At 32.6% G+C, this 21,284-nt stretch overlaps 2 protein-coding genes across 3 annotated transcripts; both read left to right on the forward strand.

Moving 5' to 3' along the window:
- The first annotated feature begins 4,185 nt into the window (after positions 1-4,185).
- On the forward strand, positions 4,186-7,050 carry LOC115969357 (probable inactive purple acid phosphatase 1). Of its 2 annotated transcripts, none has more exons than XM_031088975.1 (5): positions 4,186-4,445; positions 5,100-5,232; positions 5,620-5,825; positions 5,915-6,043; positions 6,269-7,050. In XM_031088975.1, exons 2-5 carry the CDS (start codon positions 5,224-5,226, stop codon positions 6,513-6,515), a joined length of 591 nt encoding a protein of 196 aa, XP_030944835.1. In that variant the 5' UTR covers positions 4,186-4,445; positions 5,100-5,223; the 3' UTR covers positions 6,516-7,050. The 2 variants fall into 2 exon arrangements, with proteins under 2 accessions (XP_030944835.1, XP_030944836.1); XM_031088976.1 differs by having other exon boundaries at positions 5,620-5,784; positions 5,895-6,043.
- A 7,752-nt stretch (positions 7,051-14,802) lies between these two features.
- LOC115966344 (cycloartenol synthase-like) lies at positions 14,803-19,386 on the forward strand. The gene is made up of 2 exons (XM_031085592.1): positions 14,803-15,000; positions 19,162-19,386. The coding sequence occupies exons 1-2, from the start codon at positions 14,803-14,805 to the stop codon at positions 19,384-19,386; spliced, it is 423 nt and encodes a 140-aa protein (XP_030941452.1).
- The last annotated feature ends 1,898 nt before the right edge of the window (positions 19,387-21,284 follow it).

A 21,284-nucleotide genomic window follows, 5' to 3' on the forward strand; every position in this document is an offset into this window, starting at 1 on the left:
TAATTTGTGGTCCTGGCCCACTTTACATTAAGGCCCAAAACCCGAGCCGAGGAGAGCATTGCTAAGAACATGAAAGTCCAAATTACCTTAGGACACAGCCGAGAAGAATTCCGTTCTCGGCATCCCGTAATACCCTAAAGGAAAGGACGAACTCAATACAGGAGCAGGGCAAGGGAAAAAGCTGCCAATACAGCAATAAAGAACTCTGCGTTTGACAGGTCCATACTTTTCACCATGCTATTCAGCTTTTACAACCACTCCCAACCACTCCAGGTATGGGCTGATAGGACAAGTCTTAACCCCAGAAAGTGAAACTTACACGTGGACACTAGAAGGGGGGCAAATGCTAGTATAAAAGGGAAGGAGAACAAATGGAGAAGGGGATCCGGGGCTAGGAATCCCTGGGAGAGGAGAATAATAACATTAAGCTCCTCGGACAAGGTCTAAAAACCTGAACCATTCATTGTCGCCACCAGAAGAAGTGACCCGGGCCTAACCTTTCAAGCCCACACTCTACAAATTATATTGTTCGGGCCCTTTATATACGAGCCCAATGTCATTCGTGGGTAGTTATTAATCGTGGCCCTACAAATTAAATTAAAAAAAATTTAATAAAAAGATAATTTAAATATAACAAGTTTTCAACAAAAAAGAAGAAGACAAATACATGATGTTCTACAATTTTTTTTACGAGTTTTTATATTTTGAAATTATTACAAATTAGTACATTATCAATTGTCATTATTTATTGTCAATGTGGGTAGATGTGACAATTTTATTTTGTTAAGTTTATATAATATTTTATTTTTATGCTTTTGTCATTATTTCCATAAAAAATATTTTAAACTTTTTTTAACAGAGAAATAAAAATATTTTAAACTAAATGACAAAACTCAACCTAAATTAAATTGGCCCACACAGTCACATTTATATCTACACTACGTGTCTACTTAACCAATAAAATGTTTTTTTTTTTGTTAACCAATAAAATGCTTAAACAATCACTAACTTTACTATTTTTTTCTTGAAACTTTATAACAAAAAGTGTTTTGGGGGGGGGGGGGTCACAATTTGACTCCCTACAACCACTTCAAAAACAGGCCCATGTAGTGTGATGTTGAATGTCATAAAAGATTTGAGTGTGTCTTTTTCATCACCAATTGGTTTTAAGGTGGAATGACACAACTCACGGTCCAACAAAAAGTTATTATAACATGATAACAATACACACATACATGTAATAAATTCTCTTTATTTTCTAATTATTAAATTATATAAAATTATATTATATTTATAATATACACACGCACATTTACATAAATAACATTATAAAAAAAAATAAAAAAATAACACACACACAATCAATATTAGACATACACTCACACATATAATAGAAATTTATAAAGAAAGATACTCATAACTCACAAACACTCACTTTTTACTATTATAGTTGGAGATGAAGAGATCGTCAGATAGAGAGAAGAGATGAGATGAGATTAATGAGGTAAAAGATCAGAGAGAGAGAGAGGTCTGTGATTTGTATTGTTGTTTGGTTAATTTTGGGATGAGCTAATTTGTTTTGTTATTTGGCTTCGCGTTGAGCTGACATATGGTTAGGGTGTGCAAGATTTAAGTCAAGGTGTGCAAAAATATTTTTAAGAGTAAATTAAACTAATAAAAAAAATTATATATATTTAAAAAAATTCAAGTCAAGGGGTTCAATTGAACCCCTAAACATAAGCTAGCACTGCCCTTGACTTTAACCCTAATTTATTAAAAAGAATTAAACACGAGATATAAGAACAATTTATTCATTATTGAAAATTCATTTTATACAAGATGCTAAACTTTTTAAATTATATCCATGTTTTACTCTTCCCTACGCATAACTTTACAAATGGGTAAAATTAAATTTTTTTTTTTTGGTATGTTACATAAAAATCAAGGCATAGAGAAAATTTAATTAAAATCCAAATTAAATTTGAATTGGGTTCTAATTTTGTATCATGTTAAATTTAATTTTTTAATTTTGATGCATGTATTTACCATATTGCAAAAATCGAGGAATCCATTTTTTATTAATGAATACAAAGTATTTTATTAACCAATAGGAATGGATAGGTACGCTTCTATCTCTACAAAGATAACATCAACAAACCCAAAGGGCCAATTATATTAAAATTACATTTGTAACCACTTCCAATCCATTTAAAACTAATTTAGATCTTCTTAAAAGAAAAAATATATGATTGGTGCAAACAAAAATTTCAGTGAAAAATTTGATCATGATCTCAAAATTTGGTTGTTCATATCTTATTTGAAAAATGTAAACATGAAATAAATTTATTGCATAACAATAACAAAAATTATGTTAAAAATCAACAAAATATTTATCTTTTGTTAAAAAAAAACCATATATAGGGAAAGAAAGAACTTTTCCTTTATCGGGTAGTTTTTTTTTTTTTTGATGGAATCTTTATCGGGGTAGTTTGATCATAAAGCATCCAACAACAACATTTAAAAATTGGCAGAAATACTATTTTTGGCCCTACATTTTCACTATATTTCCACTTTGGTCCTTGCTTTTCATTTTTACCATTTTTAATCTCTATTTTGAAAAACATGTTCCGTTTTGGTTCCTATTGTCATCTTTCTAACGAAAATATCCTACGTGGCTAACGCAGTGCATTGTTGACACTCAGAATGCTTACATGGCTATTAAAATAATAATAAGAAATTTTAATTTAGCATTTAAATAATACCACATCAGCATTTTAATATTTAAAAAAGCCATGTCATTCTTTTTCCTCTTCTTTAATTATTTTAAAATAAAATAAAATAAAATTTCAGTTATTATTTAATTATTTAAATAATAATTAAATAATTAAATTAGAATTTTCTTTTCTTTTCTTTTCATTATTTTTTTGGAAGATTACATCAGTTTATGTTCTTTGTGTTCTTATTGCTCATGTTCTTCATGTTTTTAGTAAATTAATTCTTATTTTCTTTTCTTTTCTTTGCTTTTCCAGCACTTTCTTTATAACCAAACAAATCAAAATTCAAAACTTAGATCAAGCAATAATCAACATACACCCACCAAAATTCAAAACCCAAAAATGAACATACACCAACAATCAAACCCAGAAACAGATCTGCATATCCAGAAATTTGAACCCAACATACACCCACTAAAATCAAAAGATCTGCATCTTCTTTGTTCACAAAATCAACACCAATCCCCAAGTTGGAAACCCACCAATCCATCGAAGCACAAAATCAAATCCAACTGGGAAACCCACCAATCTCCACCATCCTCCAAATCCCACCATTCTCTCGAACCCACCCTTTGGAATCACAACCCACAAACCCACAAATCTACCACAGATCGGTGCACCAATCCGCCACAAACCCAGATCAATAAAACTCACAACCCACAAACCCAAATCAACAAATTACAAACCCCAAAGATGATGACATCATCGATCAATTCAAGAGAGGAGTAGATCCGCATTTGCATGTGGCCGCACTCATAGCAGCAGTAACCTTCGCGGCTGGTTTCACCATGCCTAGTGGTTACATCAGTGAAAAGGGCCCAGCCCAAGGCCTAGCAATTCTTACAAACAATTCAGCTTTCAAAGCATTTCTCATAAACACTACAATAGCAGACACAAGACACAAGACAGTGATCAATTTGCTCTCTAGTTATTCTGTTCTTGCCCACCTTTTTGCATCGTTGTGCAGACACAAGATAGTGATCAATTTACTATTCTGGACTCAGTTTGGTTGCATCGGTCTTGCCATGTTGGCCATGGGGTTAGAAAGTGTTGTGAGAGTTTTGGAAGAGAGAGAGGAAGTTCGAGACTATTTTAGAAGGCAGGGGAACACAAAGAACATGATGATGTTCTTCCAAAAAAAATTAATGAAAGGAATATAAAAATTAATTTAATTATCTTATTTAAAAAAAATAGAAATTAAGAATTTTGTTATTAAATTTTTTCTGTTGTGTTTATTTATTTAAGGGTCATTCTACCATACCCCCTCTGAGTTTGAGGGGGTACGGTACCTACTTAAATCTAAACCTTTAAATAAATAAAAATTTGATCTGGACCATTCATTTAATTTGGAGTAATTTAGAGTGAATGCTGGCTACCGGTCAAACAAGTTATATATATAAGTAAAAAAAAAAAAAAAAAAAAACCCAGTATTCACTGTGCGCTTCTCCTTCTCAAAAACAAAATTCTCTCTATCACGCTTCTTTCTCTTTATCATGCTTCGGACTCTATATCACGCTTCCGATTCGGTTTATCTAAAGAACACAGAATTCGGCTTCTTCTATATTAGCTTCTTCTCTTACTAATCAACCACAAGAACCCAGGGAAGCTAAACAATACCCAAAGAAGAAACAGTATCGGCCGTTCTCTGCCCGGCGACGATATTTGAAATAGGTTTCTCTTTCTCTCAGACGAAGTTGATTTTACTACTAATATACAAATTATTAAAGTTTCTTTGACTATCAACGCATGATTTGTATTTAGTTTTATTCATTGTTTGTAATCCCTAATGCTATTAATTGATTTGGGTTTTTATTTTTATTATTTTGTCAGGAGATTTGGGTGTTGTTTGTTAACTTTGTTTCGAAAGTTGGTTTGTATCTTTATTCTTGCATATGATTTTGATTTTAGGTGTGAACTCTTAAAATTTGGGTTTTGGGCCAAGCTTAATGCAGAGGAGCAGCACCTCCTTTGTTATGCATTTATGTCCATAATATTAGTCTTTGTATAATTTTATTTAAGCATATGTTTTTACTTTTCGGCAATTTTTTTTTTTTTTTTTTAAAATTTCAATCCATAAGCTCTTAAATTTCATTTCTTATTTCATCAATTAGTAACACTTCTCCAGCAATAACAACCAATGGGCTAACCCATAGACCCAAAAGGATTGAATTTGAAATAGGAATATTTTCATTAGATTAGTTTTGGCTATAAGATATACCATAGAAGTTATTGGTTGGGTACTTTGTTGAAATTTCACTTTCAGCTTTTCAACTTATGAGTAACTCGACATTCAATTATGTTTTTTTTTTATTGATGATTATACAGATATACTTACAAGCTAGGGCATAAATTGTTCAATGGTACATATGTTTGGAGTCAACAATATCAGTTTGGAGCATCTCCTTATCCTGGTCAAAACTCTCTACAAAGTGTAGTTATTTTTGGTGACATGGGGAAGGTTTGAAGTCTATTGGAAAATTTTATGTACATCTAAATTATTAAATCCCATATTGCAGCCATGGCTAATCAATGACTCGTGTGTGGGTTATTGTAGTTAATTTATATTTATCATCAGCAACATATTAATTTATCTTGCTTAGCTTTTTTTTGTTATAATATTAAATGTACAAATATCTGCCTGATCTTACAGTAGTATATTCAATTTCTCACTTTGAATGCACAATAATTTCATTCTCTTAAACTCAGAATATTGATCTCCAAGATCAAATCTGCCATGTATTGAAAATTTGTTGCTTTAAGTTTTAGGATCAATGTTTAAGATCATGAAGCCCTATCCAATTTTTATGTAGTTTCTAGAATTTTGCTTAAACCTTTCCCTCTGCAGGATGAAGCTGATGGTTCCAACGAATATAACAATTTCCAGCATGGCTCTCTTAACACTACTCGAGAGCTTTTTAGAGACTTAAAGAACATTGATATAGTCTTCCACATTGGAGATATTTGTTATGCAAATGGATACATTTTACAGTGGGACCAATTTACAGCACAGGTTGAGCCAATTGCATCAACTGTGCCATACATGATTGCAAGGTTTCATCTTAATATATCACTCATAATATTTGAGCTTATAGTTGTCTTGTACCTTGTCTTATGTGCCACTTGGTGAACAATCCTCACAGTGGTAACCATGAGCGTGACTGGCCAAGGATTGGATCATTCTATGGGAATATGGACTCTAGGGGGGGGGAATGTGGTGTGTTGGTGGAGACTATGTTTTATGTCCCTGCTGAGAACAGAGCCAATTTCTGGTACAGGAATATCATTTCAAACTTGTTATGCTTTCCATTCACCTATATGTCTGTGTTTTTATATGAAAAAGTAGATTGCTAAGTGATTGGCATTCACCTATAGCTGTGTATTTATATGTTTTATTAATATTGTACCAGTACAATCTCCCCATATATGGCCTACAATAGGCTTAATTTCTAGATGTGCAAGAAACTGGTGTAAACAATATTATTTTCATTTTCCAGGTACTCCACCGATTATGGCATGTTCCACTTTTGCATAGCTGACACTGAACATGACTGGAGGGAAGGAATTGAGCAATACAAGTTCATTGAGAATTGCTTGGCATCAGTCGATAGGCAAAAGCAACCATGGCTAATTTTTCTTGCACATCAAGTACTTGATTATTCATCTAGTATCAGTTATGCAGTTGAAGGATCATTCAAGGAACCAATGGGGAGGGAGAGCCTGCAAAACTATCAAAATTGGTGATTTTCTTGGAACTGAAGAAGAAGTACTTGTGGTGAGGACTTTTGCTTCAGAATACAGCTGTCTTAGAAAGGATGGTTATATCTTGGTCTAAAGAATCTCAGGGCAAGGTCAAAAGGAAAAGGCAGTTAATGATCATCTACTAACACTTCCGAAAGGGTCACTGAATGATCACTGGGTATCAGTGACTTCTGGAAGTGAGGAGTATTGTCTTAAACATATGCGTAGAAATCAGTATGAAGAAAGTCTATTTAGATGTGAAGATGATAGGTAAAAGACTTGATAGAAGCCTTCATCAGTTGTGAATTTACTTGCTATTTGTTAATATTTAATTAAATAAGGTTTTTTTTTTTTGTGTGTTTCTTTATATCGTCATTTGACTTTTATGGCACTTACATGTTATTCTAGTTGATTAGGAGTTTAAAGATAAGGTTTTGAGATCTGATGTAGTTCTTTTATGGCGCTTACTGATTACTCCATTTTCTTTGTAATACATTATCAGCTATAGGCATTTATGAGATTGATTTTTACCTCTCTAGAGTGGAGCTTGATAATTCTTTTTTTTTTTTTTTTTCCAACTTTGGCATGGTAACAAACAATTTACAGCTAGAATACAAACACAAACAAAGATTGTTCATGAAAAGAGCTTCCTGGACACAAACATAAGTCCAGACTTCATTATGATTGGTACGTAAGAACCTTTAGACAACGGTAGCTTTGACATGGAGAAGCTTCATTGTTTCTTTAGGACATAACTCTTGCATATAATATTCAAGCTTTACAACTGAGGCTTTATATATATGCTTATATTGCAGTATAAATATTAAGTATAATAATTCCTCTAGTGTTATATACAAAATGGATTAAATTTAATAATGTGATTATATTCGCTTAATAATGTGATTATACAAAGTTTCACCATTGATTGACTAATACAGTTTTATTGTCTTGAGTAACACAATTTCAAGGGAACAAATGAAATGCGACCACCATCATACATTGCAGAGTACAAGGTATTAACCATGCTATGGACAGAACTCAATAAACCAACAAACTCCAAGGAATCACAATGTTGGTAAAAGCGCAAAGCACCACAGCTCCAGCACTTGTAGCCTCTAAAGCTAGGTGTATTAAAAGAAGCACACTTTAGGCATGCTTTTTTTTGTACTTCTTTATTTTTCAAAAAAATAAACCAAAACTTAATTGTATTCATAGTATCTTAACACTATTGATATAAATCATTAATTTGGTATATAAAATTCAATGTTAAGATGTGCTACTATATAAGACCAATTTGGGACCACAATCACTCCAGTCTACCATTCATCTTATATTAGCTAATTCTTATAGATTTATAATTATTAAGTGATTGAATATATAACTAAGATATGTAATTAGTCATTGCTCATTATAGTTACTTAAGATTTAAGAAAGGATATTGCCAAAAGTACTCATTTGGCTTATCCAAAAAATAAAAATGACTTAACTTGCATTATTTGTGGTAAAATTGCAAAATGATGGGCTTCTATTACTTTCATATGAATTAAAAAAATTATTTTATATCCATTTACATGATTATTTGATCTCTTAATTGTCGTATTTTCCATTAATAATTATTTTCAAATTTATCAAACTATTTTTTTTTTAAACATGTGCCTCACATCAATCTAGTGCACACTTGTACTGTGCCTAGGCTTCAACAGGCGTTTTCACTTAATTGTGCCCTACACTTTACTAACATGAAGGAGTTAATGATAGATTTCAAGTTGTATGAGTTCAAGCCATTGAATTATACTTAAATATCAATTACATTTTTGCATTCACCCAAAAACAGTATGGAGCATAAAAAGTTACAACATGTCTATCAATACAATAAACCAACAAATAGAAGGGAGCACATGTTAGCTTGTCTAAGTAGATTGCCCTATGTTACCACAGTTAATATCTTCAACTCATCATGTCTCAATCCCAACATAAAACAAGGCTATTACTAAAATGTTAGTAATTCATCCATTTCATAACATATCAGACCAAAATCTTGACCCGCCCATCATGTTTAACTCTTCTCTCTCAATTCATCTCTAAAAACTTGAGCACAAATACAAGTAAGCTTTATACTCGTATATACAGAACCAAAGTTGCATTTATAATTCAGCATCCGTACGAAGTAGAAGAAATTAAGTTATCTGGTGGGTCAAAAGTGTAGTCACATGTGATATTGGTACTCCATAATATGAAAATGATACCATCAAATGTGAGGAAAAAAAAAAAAAAAGAACCACCAAATATGACAAAAATATAGTTATATGTGATGTTGGTACTGCGCAATGTGAGAATGTTACCATAAAACATGAGAAAAAAAATCACCTAATGTGACAACAGTACAGTCATATGTGATGTTGGTACTGCACAATGGGAGGATGATACCATCAAATGTGAAAAAAAAAAAAGGAATCACCGAATGTAACAAAAGTACAGCCATATGTGATATTAGTATTGTGCAATGTGTGGATGGTACCATCAAATGTGAGAAAAATAAGAGAACCACAGAATGTGACAAAAGTATAGTCACATGTGATGTTAGTACTGTACAATATGAGGATGGTACCATCAAATATGAGAAAAAAATAAGAGAACCACTGAATGTGACAAAAGTACAGTCATATGTGATATTGGTACTGTGCAATGTGAGGCTGGTATCATAAAATGTGAGGAAAAAAAAATAAAGGAACCATCAAATGTAACAAAAGTACAGTCACATGTGATGTTGGTATTGCGCAATGTGAAACTAGTACCATAAAATATATATAAAAAAAAAATGGAACCATCGAATGTGACAAAAGTATAGTCACAAGTGATGTTGGTACTGCACAATGTGAGGCTGGTACCATAAAATGTGAGGAAAAAAAATAAGGGAACCATCGAATGTGACAAAAGTATGCTTTGTGAGATTGGTACCATAAAATGTGAGAAAAAAAAAGGGAACCATCAAATGTGACAAAAGTAAAGTCGCATGTGATGTTGGTACTGCGTAGTATAAAGATGGTACCATAAAATGTGAGAAAAAATAAGAGAACTATTGAATGTGACAAAAGTACAGTCACATGTGATGTTAGTACTGCGCTTTGTGAGATTGGTACCATAAAATGTGAGGGAAAAAAATAAGGGAACCACCGAATATGACAAAAGTACAGTCGCATGTAATGTTGGTACTACGCAGTGTAAGGATAGTACCATAAAATGTGAGAAAAAAATAAGAGAACCACCGAATGTGATAAAAGTACAGTCACATGTAATGTTAATACTGTGCTTTGTGAGATTGGTAAAATGTGAGGAAAAAAAATAAGGGAAGCACTGAATGTGACAAAAGTACAATCACATTTGATGTTGATATTGCGCAATGTAAAGATAGTACCATAAAATGTGAGAAAAAAAATAAGGGAACTACTGAATGTGATAAAATTATAGTCACATGTGATGTTGGTACTGCGCAATGTGAGGATGGTACCATCAAATGTGAGGAAAAAAACTAAAGGAATCACTAAATGTGGCAAAATACAGTCACATGAGATGTTGGTACTGCATAATATGAGGATGGTACCATCAAATGTGAGGAAAAAAAAAGAAACCACCGAATATGACAAAAGTACAGTCACATGTGATGTTGGTACTGTACAATGTGAAGATGGTACCATCAAATGTGAGAAAAAAATAAGAGAACTACCAAATGTGACAAAAATACAATCATATGTGATGTTAGTACTACACAATGTACAGATAGTACCATCAAATGTGAGAAAAAAATAAAGGAACCATTGAATGTGACAAAAATACAGTCACATGTGATGTTGGTACTACACAATGTGAGGATGATACCATCAAATGTGAGAAAAAAATAAGAGAACCACCAAATGTGATAAAGTACAATCACATGTGATGTTAGTACTACACAATGTGATGATAGTACCACCAAATGTGATGTTTTGGTAACCTAATATAGCAGATTACTTACTAGTGGGTACCGTACCCCCCAAAAAAAAGAGGGGGTACTGTAGAATTACCCAAATGCTAACGTGGACTTCTTTAATGTTAACTAAATTTTTTTATTATTATTTTAATGGCCACGTAGGCATTCTGAGTGCCAACAGTGCATTCTGTTAGCCACTTAGGATATTTACGATAGGGACTAAAATGGAACGCGTTTTTTAAAATAGGGACTAAAAACGGTAAAAATAAAAAGTAGGGACCAAAGTGGCAATATGGTGAAAGTATAGGGACGAAAATAGTATTTTCACCTAAAAAATTCAAAGGGTGCAACATGCTTAAATTTAGCAAAGTTATGTTTTTCTCATAGTCAAATAATTAAAAAAAAGAAGTGTCTCATAAGGTCAATTGGAAGAGATTGGACATAAGTATCTACAATAAAATTCTATAAACATGATTATTTCTCAAAAAAAAAAAAAAAAACTATAAACATGATCAATATATCAAAGTAAAGCTAATAAATGAAAATCATGTAGTCATAAGGCAGAGACTAGAGAGGAAAGTGAGCTAAAGAGGGGAAGGATGTAATTTTGGGTAGTACATGTCAACAACGGTTAAGGGGGTGTTTGGTTTGTGTTTTTAAACAACCATTTTTAGTTTTTAAACATCATTTCACGCATTTCAACGCACTTTTTCACCCACACATATTTCCATAAATGTTTTCAAACAACAATTTTCAGTTTTTAAACACATATACCAAACGGGTCCTAAGTTGCTCTGTCCTTTCTTTTGTATTGTAGGAAGTGTATTCCGTTTCGTTGAATTTTGGTTGTTGTCCATTTGCTAAACGTGAAGTTCTGGTTTTGCTAGATGAATGAATAATGTTCACACAGTTTATTTTTTGAATGATTCTATTCCTTTATTCTCATATTTGTAGCTAATTAATTATAGGCAAACCTTGAATGATTTCCTGAGATCTCCTCAATTGCCATGTCCAAGGAATGAGCCTTGTTTGTACTTTGTGAAAAAAACACTGATGTGCATGGGGATGGATCAAATTAATGATGCTTGAATTGGTTGTTTGCTCTTCCCTCTGTGACTATACCTGAAAGTTGAATTTACTTTATTCAAATTTTAAATGTGTAATGCCAGAAATATACTTCGATATTGAGGTTTATAGTTGTTTTCTAAATTGCCCTTTTGAGGAAGGTAATTCTTTTTGGTTGATGAGTGCATCTAACATGCAACTTGTAATGCAAGGAGCGTAGCGAGAATCAAAGCTGATGGATTTTATGATGGCAGTGATTATGAAATTGTTGACTATTAACAAATGCTTAACAAAAATAATGTTTTGGTTTACTTTTTTAGAATGGCCAAGGATCACTTTGTAGAATCTAATACAACAAATGTGAGATTGAGTCACATTAGTGGTTGTACCTATCATTCATTACAAACAATGTAGTCAAGTTTAGTATACAAATATTAACATTTTTTTTTCGGCTGTAATTCAATTTTTTGGTAGGTAAGTACAAGTTACAAGCTAGTTTATTATTAAATTGAAATTATATTATTGAAATATTTCTTAGTTCACATATAATTTTTTATTATTCTGTGCATTGCATAGAAATACTACTATTAATTCTATTTTTTTTTATCCCATCTTTCCCAATGAGGGTAATGCTTCCCAATTAACATCATTGAAAGAAAAACGTACCCAAAAAAAAAAAAAAATCAATATTCGTGTTCAAAACTTAGTTTAGACTTTAGAGAGGTGATTCCGGAGCTATCTTGAAATTTATCTACATCAGTGATGTACATTATGCCAAGAATTATGTTCTAATATGACATGACAATTCGTAATTGACTTGAATATTTAGGGTTCATTTGGTTGGAGGACTGGAAAAGTGAGATGATAGAAAATGGTAGGAGGATGGAAAAGTGGGAGAATAGAAAAGATTTTAATTTCCCTTCTTTTTGTTTGATTAGGAGTGGAAAAGTGGAGGGATGAAAAAAATAAGCTTGTATAAATTTACTCACATACTATTATTAAAAAATGATGCACAATTAAAATAAAAAAGTGACAAAAAATCCAAAAAAAAAAATCAATCACCCAATTTATTAAAAAAAAAAAAATCATGTCAAGAAAAAAAAATCACATCTAGTTAAATAAAAAAAGAAAAAGAAAATCACTGTAACCCCCACAACCCAGGAAATCAGAAGAAATAAAAAAAGGATGAGGCAAAGTGTCGCAGGAAAAAGAGCCAACTTTTTTGCCCCAAAAAAAGGAAAAGAAAAAGTCAACGTTGCCCATGCCCCAGGAAATCAAAAGAAAAAAAATGGGAAGAGGCAAAGTGTCCAAAAAAGCCAAAGAAAAAAAAAAAAAAATGCCAACGTTGACCAAGTAAGCAACTGGGGGCATTTTGTCCATCTAACAAATTATACTATCTTCCTTAGTTTTCTCCCCATTTGGGAGAGAACACATTTTGGTGGTCATGGGAGAAAACGCTTAAGCCTTATCACATTTTTTTCCTCTCTTTCTCCTAACCAAACATCCTTCGAAAACTTTTTTCTTCTCATTTTCTTATTTTTTTTCCATCCTCCCTAAAATTCACTCTACCAAACACACCCTTAATCTGTTACTCATAAGGGATTTAATTAGAATGTACTAATAAAGTGGGATTCTTCATTTCTATTTAAGTAATGTTAGGGACACTAACTTTGGCACAACTTGTCACATGGCGAGTTGTGATTAGTAAAAGTGTGATCTCACATGGCTCATTGACACGCTCTTATCAATTACAACTTGTTATGTGGTGAATTGTGGCACAAAATTATGCCAAAATTGATGTCCTAGCATTACTCTACCTACTTTTTTATTTATTTATTAAGAGTTAAGACTTGTGCTCTTCTTTCCGCATCATCAAGAAATTTAAGTGCAATTATAAGTAACGCGTTTCATCCATTCTATATGAGAGAGAGAGAGAGAGAGAGAGAGAGCAGCTTCATTATCACTTTTTTGAGCAACACGCTATGGCCGCCTTTGAAATAGTACTTGCCACTTGCAAAAAATTAAAAAAAAAAAAAAAATAGTACTTGCTTTACATTTCAGCCCGTGCTGGCTTTTTATGTTTTTTTCATCATCTTTACCTATTTGACTTCAATAAACACTCGGCCAGATTGGGTACCAAACTACTGGCTAATTAAGGATGTAATTTCAATATACTAATCAGGAACACAAAATAACACTGTATACATTTTCTTTTTGAACCCTAAATACTATTATATTCCAATTATAATTGAATAGAGATTCTCTTGAAAAACATCCTTACATAAGAGGTTACACTGTATACATTTTCTTTTTGATGAGTGATTACATTATACATACACATACATAGCTTTCTCATGCATATTAATAACAATTGTTGTATGTTTGAATTTTGATTATAAGTCAGCTTATTGTTTTTTTCCCTCCTACTAGGTCCCACGTAAGTCCTCTACTTATTTCGTTTACCTTTTATTTACAGTATTTTCAATAAAAAATTTTCAATAAAAAGTTATATAAATTGTTCTCAAATGAACACTTCATTTGAACCATATTTTAATAATAATTAGGACAAACCTTATGTTATAACCATGATATTTTACTATTAATCTAAACTCGAATTCCATTTGGAAAGGACATTCTGGTAATTCTGTCACACAAGGATGTCTATATAAGGACCCCAATGTGCAATTGATAATATCACTAGATTAATCAGAAAGTTTGCCAAATAGCTTCCTAGTGTAGTATAGGAAGGAAAATCCTCCTTTCTTCACAGCCTTTTAGTTGAGGAAGGTAAAATGCTTTGCAATCCTTTTCATTTGCATATATAGAGCCTAACTAGCTGTTCCACTACTGAATTTTCAGTTGCTTGATGCATGAACGTGGGTGACAAATTATTATAGAATGGTCATTAGTCTCTTTAATCATTTAACTACTTTAATGAAAAAAAAAAAAAATCAATTTATTTCTTTTTCATTGTAAAGACCCTAGCTTATTAGTCTCTAACATTGAAAGACTATTAATAACTGGGGGATAAATATCCTAACCTATTCATGATCTATAAATAGACACAGACACATACCTAAGTTCCACACACTTTCACACACTTTGCACCAAACCAAGCCCTATAATCATAGTTCATTAATTAGCATAGATATATCTTTGTATCAGAGCATGATAACATATGTTGTGGTTGAAGATAATATGGACTAGTTTTGATCATTTTATCATGAATTTTCTTTTCAGTTTTCGGAGCCTGAAACAATGTGGAAGCTGAAGCTTAGTGAGGGCAATGATGTGAGGCTTGAAAGCGCAAATAATCATATTGGAAGGCAATATTGGGAGTTTGACCCGAATCTCGGAACACCCCAAGAGCAAGCTCAAGTGGAGAAAGCCCGTGATGAGTTTAAGAAGAATCGGTTTCATGATAAACAAAGTTCTGATCTCCTAATGAGACTTCAGGTGAAACTAAGCTCTCCTTTAATCCATTGAGATTTTTTTTTTCTTTTCTGAGAAGAAAGTAGTTTAGCTTTAAAAGTCCTTTCTTAATTTCTTTGACTAATTATTCATCGTTTTTATACAATATTGTACAGTTTTTCCTTCCTGTAATTTTAACAAAATACAACTAAGTTAATTTTCCAGTTATCAGCAGAGTAATGCGGTTTAAACTTAAATTGCTCTTTATTTTGATTTTGATTTTGATTTTTCTTCTTCTTTTTAAATATTTTCTTGGTGGTAAGTGAAAGCTCGAAAATGTGTTAAAACACAAGAGCTGTTTAGACTCCCAAATTAAAAATTACGGCTCGATAGATTTTACTCTAACTTATACTAAGTACGGAATAGAGTAAATGCGAGCGGATAAACAAATAAACTACTTTAAGCCATATTCAATATAACACAGTAGTAATATGAAAGCTAAAAGAGTAGGGAAGAAGAATGCAAACACAAGATAACATGCCGATATGTTATCGAAGAGGAAACCGAAGTACTCGGCGTAAAACCTCTCCGTCGCCATCCAAGGGGTAATCGATCCATTAGACAATCAGTTGGGATATATGAGTTAGCAAGAGAGCCTCTAAGCTTAATCTACCTAAGCCCTCCAAGCTCCTATTCCAACAAGGCTGTTAGGTCCTAAATGTTTAGAACAATTGGCAAATCGTGAACACAAACTTGTCTAGATATAGATCTTAGAGTTTATAGGTTTTATTAGACAATACTCAAGGTGATTCAAGTCAAGATTCAAGAACATACAAGCTGCAGGAAGAAGATTTCATAATCTGTCTGGTTCGATTGATCGAAAGACAGGCTCGACCGATCGAAAGTCGTATCTGCAGAATTTTAATTAAGCCCAAACAGCAGTTCAAGCCCATTTAGGATTATGGTTTCTAATCTACTTCTCCCAGTATATAAAGGAAATCCTAAGCACGTTTTTATGTGGCTTTTGAGAGAGAAAAGAGTGTGCCTCTTTTGTATTTAGGGTTTTATTCCTAAAAAACTCTTTTATGTCTTCTACCGGTGTTATTCCTTGTTGAATCTCAAGATCTGGTATTGTAGAAGTTGCTGCCTTCTCTTGTTATCAAAGGTGTTGATGATCTAAACCTTCAAGGGTGGTATTGGAGTCACAAACAGGAGAGTTTGTGTTGCTAAACCTTTGAGTGGGATCTCAAAGTCACAAACGGGGGTGTTTGTGTTTTGCAAAGGCCAAAGAAAGAAGAAGTCCGTGGATTCGGAGCTTGCAATGTGGTCGTGTCAGTAAGTTCTACTGGTGGGTAGTAATAAGAAGTCGAGCGTGGGGGCTTGTAAGTCTTATTGTATGAACTTTGATTCTTTCTAGTGGATTTGCTTTTTACCTTGAGGATAGCTAGGTTAAATCCTCCACAGGTTTTTTACCGGTTTAGTTTTCCTGGGTGATCATATCATTGTCTTATTTATTTTCCGCTACTATGCATGATATGATTGTTTGATTGTGATAACCTAGACTTGGAATTTGGACTAAGTAACAACTTGGCTAATTAACTAGGTTAATCCAATAGTTTAAGGAGTCTAAAAACTGTCAAAGGCTTCTCGGAACCGTGTTTTGTCTAGCTCTCCGGATCCCGTAATACGCCCGATTGCATCCGCCAAAGCCTGGCTTCTTCCAATGCTTCTTAGCAGTACCAAAACCTCACTTGACACTCTGAAAGGGTGTAGTAAGTGTTTGGGCTATCAATCTCTCAATGGTATGGAAATGGAGAGGTAGGAGTTGAGGAAAATCCACAAGCAATTATGTAGAGAATTGTGGATATAACAATCTCTAACTCTCAAGGTTTGTGGCTAGAGTTTTCTCTCAGAAGCACTCCTCAACATCTGTGGGTAATGTGGGTATAATAGTGTTGGTACAGAAAGTGTGTATCAGAAATGATAGTCTGGCAAAACAGAATGTTTTGCGGGTATCTCGTGGGAAGGCATTACCTGCAAGACACTTGCGAAACACAGCTGTCTTCATCCTGTCCTAACTCTTCACATTCCAGTCATGTGCAGGGCACATGCATTACTTCTCGGGATGCTTACTCGCGAGCTACCCGTGAAAACACTTCAGTCTACATCAACTTTTACATTTCTTTTGGTAATTATATAAGTCTGTGTGTACATGTGTGTGTGTATATATATATTTTTGGAGAAGAACATGTGTGTATATTTGTTTATAAAGAAAAAGGAATGTAGTGGTTAATTTTAAATAGTTTAAATCATTGAAGATGAAAATTTTTCTTTCTTTTTTTCTTTATGTTTCCCTTGATATAGATAGAAAAGGGAATGTAAAATTGGATGAAAATATATATAGAAATTAGGCAAGGTCATCTTTTGATGTTAGGTCAAGACACCATTTATATATTTCACTAATATGGGATTATTTTTTCCCAGTCAGAAGTCAGAACCAACATGATATGAAGTATTCAGAAATTGCAATCTATATATTTGAATTCCCAAATGTCAAATTTATGCTTTAGCCAAAAAAAAAAAAAAAAAAAAGTTAAATTTATGCAAAAGCTTTATAGTCATTGTTAGGTTCTAAAACTTTAGGATCTAAATGTATTAGAATTTAATGTGTAATGTTGGCAAACCATGATCAAAACATTTAGTCTAGATTTAGGTTGCTCAAAGTGTGGTTATGTATAAAGTTGGAATCGAGTAATTGTATGAAATTACTATTCAATTTTTGTAAGGCTCGATTGATCGAAAATTAGACTTGATTGATCTAAGCTCGTGCAGATTGTTTTTTCTTCACAATTTCCAACTCAGCCCAAGCCCATATGACGTGTAGGGTTTTAGAGGTTGTTGATATGTTGTCTGTGTGAATCTTTTGTGAGATCTATAGGTGTTTACCTTCATACACACTTAGAGTTATCAAGATCAAGATTAATGTCAAGAGTTTGGTGATTCCTTCAGTTGCTGTTTCAAGAGCTTAAAGAAAACACAAGTGGGAGTAGTTGTGGTTGCTGTGGATCAAGGAAAGAAGTAGTCTGTGGACTCGGAGCTGTTACGTGGTCGTGGTAGTAAGTTTTTTACTTGAGGTAGCAATAGGATGTTAGCGGTCTAAGTGTTATTGTAAAACTTCAATTATTTTATAGTGGATCTGTTTTACTATAAAGATAACTAGGTTAAATCCTTCCTATATTTTTTACTGGTTTGGTTTTCCTAGGTTATCATATTGTTGTGTTCTTTATATTTCCGCATTATTTACATGATATGATTTATTTGTGTTAACCTAAATTTGAATAATTTATCTAAGTAATCACTTGGTTAAATGACTAGGTTAAACATCTTGTATTTTAAGGGTCCTAAAATCGTAGTCATATTATATATTTCACTAATATAGGATTATTTTTTCCCAGTCAGAAGTCAGAACCAACATGGTATGAATAATCAAGTACTCAGAAAGTTGATTTCCCAATTATCAAATTTATGCTTCGGCAATAAAAAAAGGGTCAAATTTATGCAAAAGCTCTTCGGGTTGGAGTACTCTAGAGTCTAGACTATGAGGGAGTTATTTAATAATTAATAATTAGACCGACAGTACTGGTGAGTGCTGGTGAGTGCTACTGCTACACATAAGCATCAGATTTGAGAAGTTTGTGAGGATATATGTATCCATTTAAAAAGAAAATGAATCTTGAATTTGATATAGAATATTATGCGCACGTGTAAGTGTTCTATACAACCTGCCTTTTATTCTATATAAATTTGAAGTGAATGCTCAAAACTCAAAAGCATTGATTTGATGAAGAGAGAGACTTTTTACAAAACATGTCTTACATGAACATATGTTTTCATTTACACTTACTATATTCGGAAATGTAGCTAGGAGTTTAGCTTAGGGGAACTAAAGTATAATTGATTTTTTAAAATTAGTATTAATAAAATATCGACAAGAAAAATGATAAAACTGCTACTAATTATACTAAAAGCTTACAAATTGATGTGATAGTTATACTCACATCAATATCATAATAAATAAATAAATAAATAAATAAGTAGATAAATAAAATTACAAAACTATTATTAATTTTACTACATAATATTTTTAAATTGATATGACAATGAATGTGTCCCATCCCTGATTATATTTTTCAATATTAATTATAGTTTGCAAGGGAGAATCCATGTGAAATGGAGCTACCTCAAGTGAAAGTGAAAACTGAGAAAGAAATAACTGAGGAGGCAGTGGCAACCACATTGAGAAGGGCCTTGAGGTTCTACTCAACTCTGCAGACTGAAGATGGGTTCTGGCCAGGTGACTATGGTGGCCCCTTATTTCTCTTACCTGGCTTGGCAAGCTCCTATTTTGCTTGCCCTCTTTCCTTAAAGTAAAACTAAGATCAGCTACCACTGAGGGGTGTGGTCTAGTGGTGTTGGATGGGGCATAAGATGCGCCAAGGGTGAGGTCCTATGTTCGAGTCCAAATATGGACTTGCGTGGGGTTTCCCCTCTTGGTAGCCAGGATCACTAGTGTCCCTTATGGGGTTGGGAAGCTATGGCTCACCGCGTCCTCCTGCACCCCAGTAGGACCCGGACTTAGTGGGTAGGGTGTTATTATTGTCACGCCTAGATAGGATTGTCACGTTGGTTGCCCCCCCTACCCATTTTTGATTATCAAAAAAAAAAAAAACTAAGATCAGCTATCATGTAATGTATGCCTTTCACATTAGTCTAATACTCAGCAAAACACATATTGGTGAACTTCAGAAACTTGCAGAATATGCTTCAAAATAGGTTTTCGTTTTTATTCCCTTTATTATTTTTATTTTATGAACCAGTAATGGCAATCTACAGTTTAGTAGACTTCTCCCTTAAATCCTTATTTTTCCATACATATTGAAGTCAAAGCCCTTCCCTTTTTAAAAGGAAAGAGGTGTCTTTTTAACCTAAAAAAAAAAAAAATGGTTAGTTTTAAAGTAGTCGATTAACTTTTTATTGAGATTTTATTTTTTTTGGAGAGGGTCAATTTTACAGTTATTTTTTTTTATTTGATGGTTTATAGAGTGTCATGTCACTTAAAAATTTTAAATGATGTGACATTATTGGATATATTTGTATTTGTAGTATTTGATTTGAACTATAGATTGAATTTCAAATATATATAGAGAATCCTATTCCACGATGTTAACTTCATAGATATTTTTTTTCCTAATTTTTAGATCACTAATTAAATTTTATTGTAAAGTAAAAAAATCTCAAATTATTATTAATTTTTTTGAGAATCAAAATTGTAAATTATTAGTGAAACTAGGCTTTTTATTTTTATTGTTTTATGGAAAGACTAGAGTTTTTATTAAATCAGATTCATATCTTCTATAAATAACAACAACAACAACAATATTATTATTAGAAGAAAGCTAGGATACTTTTTTACCCAAATATGGGAATTACACCTCTCTTTTGTCAAAACATTAGCAATTAACATGACTAGATAAAGAACTAACATAATTAAACTAGATATCTTTTAGTGAAACAAGACTTGCTCAGTTCCAAAATGTACATATGCTGGAAAAATTTAATAGATAATGAACTATTAGTTATAAGCCATCCTTGGCAACATATATTCTTCAGAAGGGTTAATTTCAAATTCTCTAGGATTGTGTTCGGAAACTTGAATTTGGACTTGGATTTTAAATCAATAGGTTTGAATTGCTTTGATTCCTCATTGTAATAACCCGGTGTGTGTGGGATAGAGGGAATGTACATGCATAAGGGAATAGTTAGATACTCGAAAAGTTACAAATACCCTTGTTTGCTAAAAGAAAAAAAAAATCCATTAATTTTAGATATTATTTCAAATTCAAGGTTTAAAATATTTAGTGGATTTTGTCAAATCCAAATCCTTGATCCTTTAAACCTATTTAAACAAGATATTTGGATTTTAATCACTCAAGTTCAAATCTTGCTACTCAAAACGCACTATATAGAGGAAGATTATGTAATATCAACTTTTTTTTGAAAACGGGACTTAGAATTGTTTTTGCTCAACAGAAAATAAGGGGTGTGGTGGTAATCCTTTTCAATTTATAATTGTATATGTAATAACCTCCTAAACCACATTGAAAGGAAGAAACAGACTATAAGGCGATTAGATGGTTACTTTGCCTACATTCTAATCTATCATATCAGATAAATGTGAACTATGGACTACATAAAAATGACATGGTCGGTATTTTCCTTTGAAGGGTACGACCAAAAAGAATTTTACATACTGCAAATGCCGAATGAAT

Source organism: Quercus lobata, chromosome 11 (assembly GCF_001633185.2).
Source record: "Quercus lobata isolate SW786 chromosome 11, ValleyOak3.0 Primary Assembly, whole genome shotgun sequence".
Taxonomy (NCBI): domain Eukaryota; kingdom Viridiplantae; phylum Streptophyta; class Magnoliopsida; order Fagales; family Fagaceae; genus Quercus; species Quercus lobata.

What these genes read in the sequence shown, in the direction of transcription:
- LOC115969357 (XM_031088975.1), top strand. An exon ending in GTGCCATACATGATTGCAAG is followed by an intron (nt 5,826 to 5,914) that starts GTTTCATCTTAA and finishes CAATCCTCACAG; the next exon opens with TGGTAACCATGAGCGTGACT. An exon ending in GAGAACAGAGCCAATTTCTG is followed by an intron (nt 6,044 to 6,268) that starts GTACAGGAATAT and finishes TTCATTTTCCAG; the next exon opens with GTACTCCACCGATTATGGCA.
- LOC115966344 (XM_031085592.1), top strand. Translation starts at nt 14,803, where the DNA reads ATGTGGAAGCTGAAGCTTAGTGAGGGCAATGATGTGAGGCTTGAAAGC. An exon ending in ATCTCCTAATGAGACTTCAG is followed by an intron (nt 15,001 to 19,161) that starts GTGAAACTAAGC and finishes TATTAATTATAG; the next exon opens with TTTGCAAGGGAGAATCCATG.